Source organism: Phlebotomus papatasi, chromosome 2 (genome assembly GCF_024763615.1).
Source record: "Phlebotomus papatasi isolate M1 chromosome 2, Ppap_2.1, whole genome shotgun sequence".
NCBI lineage: Eukaryota > Metazoa > Arthropoda > Insecta > Diptera > Psychodidae > Phlebotomus > Phlebotomus papatasi.
In genome coordinates this window covers 50,226,148-50,239,348 of record NC_077223.1, presented here as the reverse complement: position 1 = coordinate 50,239,348, position 13,201 = coordinate 50,226,148, and the positions used below count along the sequence as shown (strand labels likewise).

The window sequence follows — 13,201 nt, the reverse complement described above, 5'->3', positions numbered from 1 at the left end:
GATAAAAAAATCTTTTCTGTGAATCGATTGACGACAGGTGATGAGGAATTGGTCTAATGCAACAATAGCGAAAAAGATCCTGGAAAAATAGCCAAGCTTGTTACAAAAGTTGATTAGCAATTATCTAAAACTTTTCCCAAGAGTGCAAAATGTTTTAATTTTAAATGATTTTGAAACCAGAGAGAGAATCAAGTTCAAAAAATGGTGAAGATACGTCTGAAGTGCTGAATTAGTTGTTGCACTCGTAACTTTTGAATTCGTACAGACTTTCCAGCACAGTTTCAATAATTACAAACGACAATACATATTTTTCCAAAAGTAGCTTCACTACCCTCTTAGGAAAATTCAAAATATGTTGATACGCCTTCGTAAAACGCAGATAATATTAAAATACTGAAAGTATGCAAGAATATCTGGCGCAAGAAATTCAAAATATAAGCAAAATTTCAAAAAATATATGTGTATAAATAAATTTCTTGAGATTTTTTAAGAATTTTTATAATTAGATTTTTCATCATATTAAATAAATTATTGATTTATAAGTATGAGAAGTGCATGAAGTGCTGGAAGTATTGCTACATTTTCGAGAGTGTTGCGAAGTTTTGGAAGTGAGAAGGCCTCTTCCATACAAATCGTGGAAGTGCCTGGAAGTGGTGTACACATTTTCACCGAAATATCTCCCCCTTGACTTAAACTTTCAAGAGCATTTTTTTAAATATTTTTCTCACAGAAAGTCTAGTGTAAACCAATTTAATTTTCCAAAATTTATGCATAAATTTTTTCTGGAATAATTTAGATCACAGGGGAGTAAGAATCATTTGAATCCGAACAGACGTCAAATGAAAATTGTACGTCAATGGTCAAAACGTCACCTGGGTAAACTTATTTTGACATTTCTGTTTGAAACGGTTTTTGCTCACCCCTGATTTAGATCCCTTGTAGTTGGCATTTAAAGTCTTCTCCCTTCAGAATTATTTTTAATCAAAATGACTCTTAATGGCAGAGATGAGCAAGAATCGTTTGAAACCGAACAAACGTCAAATGAAAATTATATGACAATGATCAAAACGCTACCTGGGACAAACTTATTTTGACGTTTATTGGGTTTCAAACGGTTCTTGCTCACTCCTGCTTTATGAAGTAGAAAAAGACATGTTGGAAAAGAGGAATAAATTGCACCTTTTAATATCCATTTAAATAAATAAATATATTTAAAAATATTACAATTTTATGAGAACCAGTAGCAAATATTAATAAAAATTCCCAGAAATATTACCACAAACCTGTTGATATTTACCCTGACATGTTTAAGAATTTTTACAAAGTTAAATAATAATAATAAAAAGCAATGCAGGAAGGTAAATTTTTTATAAAAAATATGCTGAAAAAATTATGGAAATTCAATACATATTGAACTGTATCGCTCTCAGGAATACTGTGTTCAATTTTAACAGACTGAGTATTTAACAATCTTTTGTGTATAATAATATTCAACTAAATCTGCAAAATATCTTTCAATAAACAATTTCAGCCTCTTCCGAAGGACCAAATTATAAGGAAGACTCATAAAATTGCGACAAAATTGATGCTTTGTCACGCGCCAAATTTTGATTCATAAATATAACCCCAAATTGGTAAGTTTATCGATCTTTCATGCGGTGAATCTTTTTGCAAGGGGTTGATAAAAGTAATCGTATGATTATTCAAGAACTTCCACACTAACTTTTTGCATAAAAATTAAGTGGAAAATCATTGAAATTCGCAAGAAAATGTGCGTTTGTAAGAAAAATTTCATGATGAGAGTCAAACTTCCGTATAAACTTTTCCCTCCATTTATTGCAAAATTGTTTAGATGTGCTAAAAGCTTGGCTAAAAGGCTCGAAGGGTATCATATGAACTGTAACTCCAAAATACCTTTTGGGGAAGCATTTCCCCCACACAATCATCCAAAATTTGTGCGTGAGGAAATAAGGAGTTGTTGAAAAGGCTCAAAGGAGTAGAATTTCTCATCTATATTTTATGCTGAATACGTGATCATTGACACATTTTTGCTGTAGAAAAGTTCACCTGTATATTCTTCAGCACACCTGAATGCCTCTGATGTGGGAAATTGTGGGAAAATTGAGGAAAAATTAGGAAAGGAAAAAGACATACCCAAATTCGCGAATTGAGCTCTGGCCATTCTTCATTGAGCTCCATATTTATTGCAAAATTTTGCCAGAAATTTGCCATACTCGATCCTGATAGCATGTGGTAACGATTGAGGAACACTTTAGATGTATTTTTGTGGTGAATTGCAGGTAAAATTGTGAGAAAATTGTGAAAATTTATGGAAAAAGGCTTAAGGACACATTCAGCATTTGACAGAGAGCGTGGGACTGAAGAGATTCTGGGAACCCGCCAAAACATCAACGGTCACATATACACACATCCACACCATACACACATACACTTTCTCAGCTGAGCGGCAAAAATAACCGCCAAATATGGCGGCTGTAGTCAGCGCCATCGCTTAGCCAATAGCGATAATTTTAAATTAGACAAACAATGTAACGGTTTTAATATTATTTTTCCTTCACTTGGACTCTAATAAAAATTAATTATTTCCTTTCAATTTCTTGTTTAATTTTCACACAAAACACATTTAATAATTAGCAGACGACCACCTAAAGATGTATCATAAGGAACATTCATGGGATAAATACAAGAAAAATATAGTAGGGGAGACCGGGGAGATTTGGGACACTTTTTCATGTTTTGACTTTGAGACACTATTCCAAAAAATCACTATAGTGTATTACAATTTTATGCAGTCTATAGGATACTGATGGGTATTGACTTTATAAAAAGTACTCGATAGAACTTGGAAAACAAATGAGTTTTCTTGGAGAAGATAAAACATTTAACTTGACGCTTTGTCCCAAACCTCCCCGATATGGGGCAGTATAGGACGCATTTTTTCTCGCATAATTTGCATTATTGGAGCACGTTAATTAATTTTAAATACTAGATTAAAAATATTTCTGATAGAAATAAATATGTTTCATGTTTTATTTCATACTTAGAAATTAATATCAATTTTATTTGTATTGTAGAGTCATTTATTGTCAATCAATTATTTAAAGTATTTTCTTCTTATTTTCCATCTACCTTTCTTTGCTTTTTTTTATTCTAAATATTGCAATCATGATCATCAAATTCCTCATGCGAGTAGATTCTCTTAACACTTTTAGTTTTGAACTCATTGGTGGATTCCTGTTTGATTTTACGACAACTGCATGGTACTTGTTTTTTCCTTATTTATCTGAATTAGTTCTCGCCTTGCCTTTTCTGGAGAACTTGTGAAAATTGTAAAGGATATTGTTTGAGAAATTTTTGAGAAAATAATTCTTAACGATATTGGGCAAAGATCGAATATCCTCTGAGAAGAAATTATTGATTCCCAAGACTTTGATGGTTTAATTGTCCCTGTAGTTAGAGAAATCTGCTCCACTGGTAAACTTTGCACAAAAGGGAGATTTTCAGTAGAAACTGGGCATTACTCTTCATTTTGACAATAAACAATTGCACACCACCGACAATCTTGTCGAAAATCAACGTCCCATTCATCCCCTTTCAGGTGTCCCAAACATCCCCGTGTGTAGTTTTAGTATTTTAAACCTTTATGTGAAAAATAAGAGCGTATAATCTCTGAAACTGTTATAAAAATATATTCCCAGATTGCACTGCTACCTAATAAGATAAAAAAGTTTTGATTTTATATCGCTTAACCCATTCCTTACCATGGTATTATACATCATACGCAAATTGAGTGATTTTATATGATTTATTCCTGGGCAACTGACACTCGAATTTTTGTCGAGAACGAAATTTTAGTTACTTCAGTCCTTCATCAACTTGGAAAAAATAGCTCGACCGAGATGAAAATACATTTCCTTGTTCATTTCTCGCTTCGCGGAAGGTCATGCAAAATTTTTGCTCAAAATGGCGGACGGAAAATATGACATCCCGTCGAATTTGTTAAAATTTGCCTTTTTCCTCTTTCCTGATTTGAATTCTGATTAGCAATGTGTTTTCTTAGATATCTGCTCTATCTAAAAACATAGAGTTTGTAATGAATTAATGCGCAGAATTTAAATTCAGTGACCGTTAAGACGTGTGTTTGACATGGGCTTCTGGCGCCCCCATAATAGGTAAATTTTTTTTCTCTTCAAGAAATTCATCTATTAATCTGTAGGAAACTAATCCCAAAATATCAACATTCTATCTCAAGTATTTCTGGTACATTGACTGAATGGGTTAATATAAAATACAAAGAGGAAAATTAAGATGTCAAAATATACAATTTTTATCAATTTTTAAAAAAGTGTTCATAGAATTAAAACAATGAGGATATCCATTCTTTTAGTCAAGAAACATCTTAATATTACTTACGATTGAGTAGTGGTTAAATCCCATTGATTTAAAAAAAATAATGAAAAAGTCGCCTTGTCCCACACTACCCCTGTCCCAAATCTCCCCGGTCTCCCGTAAAGATATTCTTAATATAAAAGAAATCATTTACTTATTTTTTTGTTGGGAAAAACTCTAATTTTTCCAACCTATTGTAAAACAGAAATACACTGAGCAATTCCGTTATAGCATCAAAGGAATATCAGTTTGAATAAAATTCAGTCAAAAGAACTTTGGAATTAAAATTGTATCATAAAGAATTCATGCGAAGCACTTAAACCATCTCACCCTCAAAATGCTTGAGCTCCACAAAATTTACCCAACTATTCCATAAAATAATTTTATTATCCATTTTTATTGAAATCAATTCTACAGAGATTTTTATGCATAACTCAAAAGATTGTCAAAATTCAATTTTGCAGTTGGGTATATCACAGAGAAACACACATTATTTCTTTCTTTTTTTTGCATGGAATATCAATGTAAATTTTTATGCGAAGCACTTAAAAAAACTGCTCACCTTTCACCCACAAAAACTTAGTCTTGGCTCGAATAAATTTTGAGCTATATAATTCACTCAGAATAATGTTTATAAGAAAAACTTTCTTATAAGATTTTCCAGAGCGTATAATCCATTTTCAGGGAAGATTCTGCAAAATTTCCAAAGTCATCGCGAAAGTTTATAAATTGTAAATTTTGCAGGAATGAGAACATTTTAATTAACGCATTCACACGTAAATTTACAACAGGCGGTCATTATTTAATTAAATGTACAGAATAATTACAATTTTTATTTGATTATAAATAAAACCAAAATCGATTTAGACTTGTTCCATGAGGAAATAATCCCCCAGAAATAATAATTTGCATTAATATCCAATTTAAGAACAAGATTTGTGTTTAATTTACGAAGTTTGAGGAGTAAAAGCAATTCTTGTGGAAAAGGAGATTTCCCGTGAGAAATGGGATTGGCATCAGATGCCTAATTATTCATAATATTCATTCATATGTGAGAAGGCGTAATTCTTAATTAGTCAACACCCTTTGACATCCTTTAACTAACCTGTCTCTGGGCAAAGTTGATATCAACAAGAGGTATCACCGTCTTCATGTTCACTGACATTGTCACTATCTGGACGTGAAAGTCTGAGAGATTCCTCCCTCGCTGATCACTTCAGCACTTTGGAATTCTGCAAAGAGAAACGGAAGAACATGAGATGAATTGGCAAAACTTTTTGCATTAAATGCTAGAATATTCTGATTGCAGAGAAATAATTCATTTAAATCACTTTTAAATTATAAATTTATTTCAATGTAATTTAAAGTGGCACTCATGGTTCAAATTTTCATTTGTATAAAAGAACATTTAAAATAAATAAAGTACTTCTCCCAAGGAGCAAAAATTTACTATATTATAAATTACATACTCGACTAACACATTAAGTAATTCTTAAGTAGGGGAGACTGGGGCAAAAAGTCACAAATTGAAAATTTGAAAATTCAATATCTTCCAGATAAAAGAGATAGCAGTTTAATTTTTTTTCCCATAAATGGCCTCCATAGACCTTCTTTAAAGACGTAAGTTTCTTAGAATTCGAACAAGGAATTCAGAAAATAAAAAATAAAAAAATATTGAAATTTTTAGCCCTATTTTTGAAATGTTTTCCTTGCAATAGATATCAACTTTGAACTACTTATTTTCCAAAATTGATGCACTTTTAAATATTTCCTAAATATGATTTGGATTCTTTGAATATGAATTAGAATTAGAATTAGAATTTTACAAAGATTCTTTTCTTCAGATATCCTTTTATTAAAAATGACCACTTGGGGTAAAAAGTAACAAAAGGTATGGAGCAAAAAGTAGCAAAGACCGAAGCAATTTCTGATGTCTCACGGAGAGAAGAAACGTCATTTCCGCGTTTCGCGCTTTTTGTCAAACGATTAGCAGTCTCTTGTGTGTTTTTTCTCAAATAGCTTGAAAAGCGCTTTTCTTGTTCAGATAGAGAAAACTGTAAATTAAAAAGGTGTAGAGGAATAAATTTCCTATGAAAATATGTCACCTAGCTATTCTTTTTTTAAATTTATGAAAGCCTGTAATAAAGCAAATCAAAATGTAATAATAACCCATACCTGGTACTTGGCACTATTTGCCAGCATTTTTGAGAATGGTCACAAAATTACCTTTTAGAAAAGAGCTCGATAAATGTATTTCCTTACAAAATAGAGGAAAATGACTTTCACAAAATTGTAGAGCAGTGAATTTCCCATAAAACTGCGCTAATTAGAAACTTCTGGGGCACTAGGGTAGCTTGTAAAAAAAATAAAATATCCGTTTTGTGACTTTTTGCCCCAGTCTCCCTTACTTACTAAGTCCTTAATACGGGCTTCAGACACTTCGAATCAAGAAATCTCAACACTTCGCATCAAGAGCAAAAAGCAATTGACCGATCAATTATTCAGTATCAGTACTTATAATGGGAAAATTTTACTAATATTACATTTTCTTTTAAAAAGAATATTGTTTCATAAGGCGTAAAAAACATCAAATTAGTGAAAAAACTGGTTTAGTGCCGCAATTTTTTGATTATTTTTTTTCACGTGTAAAAAAGCAATAGAGGCGTAAAAAAGCAATGACCATGTAGAAAAGCCCAGTCTGTTCGCTGTGAATAAGAGACATTCGACTAACTAACCACTTTTTAAATAGTTACCCTAACGATTATAAAACATTGTTTTTTTTTTATATCAGAAATAGACTATGTATTTCACCTCAAATTCTCAATCTTTATAATAAAAACAAAATTTAGAAAAAAATATTTAAATGTAATAGAAAGTCTAATAAAAAATTATGAGTCATATCGCCGAAGTGTCTTTTAAAAGGGTTTTGAATGTTTGTTTTATTTTCCATAATAATGTTTATTTGCCTAATATTTTAGATAGCAATCTTTATGTTTCCTGACACACGAACATAAAACAAATAAATATACATTGATAATTTCCGATATGTTAAATCCTTCTAAAAATGTTACGCACGAAAATACTATTCCTTGCAATATTTGAGTAGAGTTGTCTTCGATTTATTTGTAACAAAAAGATCGCATTTTTCAAAATGATTGAATTTAAAAAAGTATAATTTGCAAATTATGTATCTATATGTTTTAATTAAATTACTCGAAAATATTACGTTGATCTTATTCTTCGAATTGCATTTTGAACACCCCCTATTTGAAAAAAATTAGCCAAAATTTTCGCAACTATGCAACTTTTTCGAAAAACTGGGGTGACGATATCTTCTTTTCGATAATATCGACTGCCAATTTTGAAAAGTTTAAGCGATAGCTGCACTTATTGTTACTAAATTAGATTATTTTCATAAGTCACATTCTAAAAGTATTACAATACTCGTAAAAGAGACTGCGTAAAAAGTCGATAATTTGTCTTAATATAGCAGATATAGATTTATCGATATTATCGATTCGATAGTATCGAAAAGTTATCATCGAGCCTCCTGGGTTTTAAAATTATGACACTAAAAGCAATTTTTGGAGTGTTTTATAGAGCTACTTGAATTGGTAGCATTAGCTTGTTCCTAATAACCCGCTGTTGGTATTTGAATTTACTTCTTAGAATTCTTGGAGCGGTGCCGATTCCACCAAAGAACGTTCCTTGTATGAGAGAATGCCTTATTCTTTCAGAGCGGTATTGTAGAGAGGGTAGTGAATATTAGTTCCTTGAAAGAGTTAATTTCTCGCGATTGTCTTAAGATCATTCAACCATTTTTTGAAACTTTGAAAAATATATAATTTTGAAAAAGTTATGTAATCTTTTTCTCGCTGTATTAGGCTACATATCGATTTGTCAGATTATAAGTCGAATAAGTCGCTTTACGGGTACTCCTTGACACCCTGTACTTTCCCTGTGGAATATTATAGCGGAAAGTTAATTATTCCCATTCCCAAAGTTAGGGATTTCAAATCCTAAAAATCCTATACTCACTCAGTATGTAAAATCTCAGCTTGAAATCGCTTGCTGTAAAATTGGCCATTCGTTTTATATTCGTTTTATATTCTGAGCCGTTGATATTAAGATTAAGATTTGTCTAAGGGTCGGCTTAAACCTTTTATCCCCGAAAAGGCCAAAAAATCCCGAAAAGGCCAAAATCCCGAAATCCAAAATCCCGAATGTCTAACTAACTTATGTCAGTCTGACTGACTGAAAACTAAGAAACACCGAAGAAAATAGTAAAATCGGGAAATCGGAAGTTTTCTTCAAGGTTTTTGAAAAAAATCATTTTTCCGGCAAAATTTAGACTTTAACATGCTTAGAAAAATAGAAAAGTAAGTTTTCAAAAATTCTTTTAGTTCAGGAGAATTTAATACTGAAGAGAATAAGCCTTTATTCATTGTGATCGGTCAATAAGTTTTTCTTTATCTTTCCCGCAAATTAGAAGAAATTGTGAAAACGAGAAGTGGAGAATGCGCTTCAAAATTTTGAATGTTCGCTCGAATGCTTACAAATCTGCGCGGTGCTCCTTTACTTTCGTCTGTATCTTCGGAAATAACTCGAATTGGCTTTTGAAATTTTTATGGTATATTCATAAATAGTTTATAGACATAAAAATGATAAAAAAATATATAGACCTTTTTTGACCTCCTAATTGACATTCCACCCTTAAGTCTGAACATAAAACATTTCACAAAAAAGAATCACAGTACGATAAGCTACAAGGGCTATAGGTACAATAGCGAAAATATCATCTATTAAAGTCCAAATTGTTTATAAACTTAAAGGTCTAATAAAAATTAGGAAGTGTAATTGAAAAACCATGTTATTAGTGGAATTGTTTACCACCACTCTTCAAACAACTCAAAAATGTTAATTACGCACTAACACAGTACTTTGAGCTTTGAGTTGTTAAAGGACTCTTTAATAAAAATTTTCAATGACAATAATTTGCAATATTGGGAGAATTTTGTTAAAGAGTCATATTTATGTAATTTTTATATATATTATAGTCAAAATCGTATAACATTATAAAGGGTCTGTTGCTACATTTTGAATTTTTCAACGTGGAACTGCTCAAGTCAGCAAAAAACATGGAAAAAGCATCAGATAATTCAATTCCTTTTCTTCCGACGACGTTTTTTCTCCTTTCTATCCATGGACGTTTTTTTTCAAGCTTCCTGGCAACTTTTTTCAGTGTCTTTCAAGTATTTCCGGGACATTTATTCAACCATGAGAAAGTTAAAGATATGATTTTATTGTGTAATTCTAAGTTGAAAATGAATTGGGTCTGGTCTGCTATAGGAACAAAATAAACAGATTTTAAATGATTTATTCGTAAAAGCTTTCTCGTATCAAAAGCTCGATGAAAGCTGAATCTGTGCTCCTGCATGGGACACAATTTTGAATGCAATTTAGGCATCACACTACAATACCTCAAAACACATGAAAAGTGCCGCAATTTGCACATTGAATTGAATTAAAATTCCGTGGAATGATACTTTTCCCCATTCCCCCTGTTTTCCCGCGGATTCTATGTAAGCCAAAGTGGATCTATTTTATGGTCAGATTTTCCGCCCACAGCGACATCGTTGGGGCAGGCAATGTTTTTTTTTTTTTTTTGCAAAAATGCAATTTTCACCGCTCGAGGAGATTTTTCCTGGGGCGTGCATGCAAATGAAGCATACAGAAAGCCACGAAAAGAGGGAACAGAGCGAAATAATAACTGCGAGGCAGAAACACTTCAAATTATTCAAATTACCATCAACATCATCTCAATTAATTCCGCATGTTGATTAATTTGAGTTGGAAATTGGCAAGTGATGAAGAGAAAATGTCTTTAGCCCTGACATTCATTCTAATACTATCCGACACAATTTCTTAGATACAATATCTCCCCTCTTTGGAGAAAATCGATGCAGCCAATTGCTGGGGGATGAAAGATAAGAAAGTATTCTCTAAAATATTTTTCCATCTGCAACACGAGAAATTGATTGACATTCAACTGAATTGGATATTTCTAAATTTCTCGGGCGAGTGCACTACTTCATAGAAAAAAAATATTTATTACTCAATTTAAGATGTTTTGTCATACTTAGTAAGATTGATTTCATTTCACTTGTTACTTTAGTATTATTAGGTGGTATTTTCAATTACCTCGCTTCTTCTGGATATTTATTCAATTGAGGATACATTCCTACTTAAGTTAACTCTTTCGCTTCTTTTGGGACTCTAGTACCCAAAGAAGCATATGAATATTCTATGAAAAACAATGTTTTTTTAATTATTCAGAACTGATAAAAATCCGATTCTCGTGGATGATTACATACTATAAGGATGTCCAAATGTGAGATATTTTTTTGTAGGACCTCAATTAATTCCTGAGCTTAGATATTTTTGATTAAAAATTGTGAAATTGGCTTGCAGCATATGCTGCGGTCCGGAAAGAGTTAAGGGGTTACGTACGTCACGCAGATTAAAAAAGCAGCTTATTTCCTTGTGATTCGGCTCCAAACAGCTGAAAAGCCGAAGCTAGAGGAAGAGAATAATCCGAATCTCGTCAGATTATTCCCTTGCTCTGGTGAGAACTTCCTGGGGGATTCTTCCACTATTTGAACTGACTCTCGGCTGTTTTCACGGCCTCTAGTAACGGCTCTTTCGAGCCACCGGGCTTAAGGCAGTAATGCCCCCTTGTGTAGGCTACCCCCGGGGGTGCCTCGAGAGAGTTTAACCAAGGTTAGAAATAAATTTCCAACCTTGCAGTTCGGCAAATGAATGCCTCTAGGGAAAAATTCCTCCAGAAATATTCTCAAAGCCTGCCCTAGGTCTTAAGGCTTCTTGAAGAGAAGCCGCTGTTTCCTGGCAGTAGGGAGCCAATTGGCCGCTGGTAATCCTTAGGCAATAGGATGCCGCTGGTCTTGGGCCAAAAGGGAGATGCGATTTCTCTGGAACAAGCACTCTCGTGCTGCTAGAAGTGAAACTCAGGAATCTCTATCGCAATCTGATTTATTTAACAAAAATTAACCCTATTTATACAAAATCATTTTTACCCCACTTAATTACTAAGGTGAACTCCGTGAACCCATAATGCGTCATTGCAAAATTGCACATTCTTTATTTTGCTGACAAAAAAATGCTGATCAAGAAGTGAATGAACGGGTGTCATTAGCACTAAGCATAATGACCTACTTTCAATAAGAATTTGACAATTTTCAATCTCTAATATCATAGAAACTACTTGTTAGAATGGTAGCAAATTGATACCAGATAGAGTTAAGGATATAGAAAATAGTATGGTAAAAGTTTAGGATCGTTTAGCATCCTAGTTTTTTCAATATTTGCCGTTAAAGTGAGGCTTGTTTTGTATACTTCGTGAAATGACTCGATTTAACCAAAACTAAAATCCGTATATTAGTTAAACTATTCGTCTCTAATTGAAATGACAAGACATTCCTAGTAGTAAGAGTATCTAAAAATAGTGTAGTAGTCCTTAAATCCTTTAAGGATAAGTCATTGACTTAAAAAGTAGGGGCAACGAAAACCCTTGTAAAGTCTTGGTGAAGCCAAAACTTTCCAACTTTTGTGTTGAATAATTCGTATCCTTTTTAGGATGTGAGGACTTATGATGAATATCCTGGCGATTTAACTATTCAAAAGTAGTTCGATATGAATTAGAACCCATTATTATCCCTTAAAGATTAAAAAAATCCTTATTTGAAAATTATTTGTATGAACGTGCATGTTCATCTTGAACATACTGGGGCCCGCGCCCTGGAATAACGGATCCTCTTAGTTGCTCTTGGAGTTGTTTCCTATGGCTTTCAGGATTCTGTATCTTCTTGTAAGGAAATTCTGAAGTTCTTCCAAGGATGGAACCGTCGTTGTATCAGGCAAAGTCTCCTCAAAAGCTTTAGCAGTTTCAGAATCAAATTTGTTCATGGCGATGGATACGATTAAGGGATCCCAGGAACTGATGTCGTACTGAAGATTCTTAAGTCCCGTAAGAGACACGTTGATGCGATCATGTAGCCCAATAACATCTTCAGCGGAGTAGATTTTGAATTTCTTGTACCTGACTAAAGGTTTGACGTAAGATGCGACCAAAATCCTCTTGCTTTCATATCTGGTTTTAAGGATGCTGATAGCACTGGCATAATTGGCGTTGGAGAGTGTCAGGTGATCAATCAAGGATAGTGGTCCCTTTTCAAGATATGACATCAAATACTGGAGCTTTGTTACATCTTTGAGCCTTGGATTTCCGTGAATGACCGTGTTGAAGAGCTCAAAGAAAGAATGCCAATCTTCTTCGTTGCCGGAAAACTTCTTGATCTCAATGGCAGGTAGTTTGGGAAACTGGACTAACCAATGAGACAACAGTCTGATGTCTTCCTCAGTTGATGGAATTTCTTCTTCCGTTGGATTTGAATGAGCCATTCTGATAGTAGAGTTGTAGGGAATTATTGAAGAAAGCTTTGGTGTGTGTCAACACTGGACGTGTGATTTACCCAAATGTAATCTGATTCTCACTGTGCCTTCTTCGCGCGTCGTGGATTGCCGCTTCAATCTTCCAACGTTTGCACTTTTGATTTTTAATTGTAGATGAATTGTGTGAAATTAGTGCGGAATGTGACGTGTTGGACTTTGCAACCTCTCCGTGTGATAGTGATATCCGTGAATATATTTCGTGAGTGCGTGGATGGTGCAGTGAGTGTGTGATAATCCTGTATCTCTAGTGGATTTTGAAGAT

The 13,201-nt window shown here is 33.3% G+C and overlaps 1 protein-coding gene across 15 annotated transcripts in view; it reads right to left on the bottom strand.

The window, feature by feature from the left end:
• Positions 1–13,201, bottom strand: part of LOC129801511 (RNA binding protein fox-1 homolog 2) — a 150,288-nt gene that overhangs the window by 110,764 nt on the left and 26,323 nt on the right. For all 15 annotated transcript variants that reach the window (XM_055846659.1, XM_055846645.1, XM_055846655.1 and 12 more), the window contains exon 2: positions 5,516–5,642. In XM_055846659.1, the coding sequence (XP_055702634.1) occupies positions 5,516–5,575 (60 nt within the window). In that variant the 5' untranslated portion in view covers positions 5,576–5,642. The remainder of the gene's footprint in view (positions 1–5,515; positions 5,643–13,201) is intronic.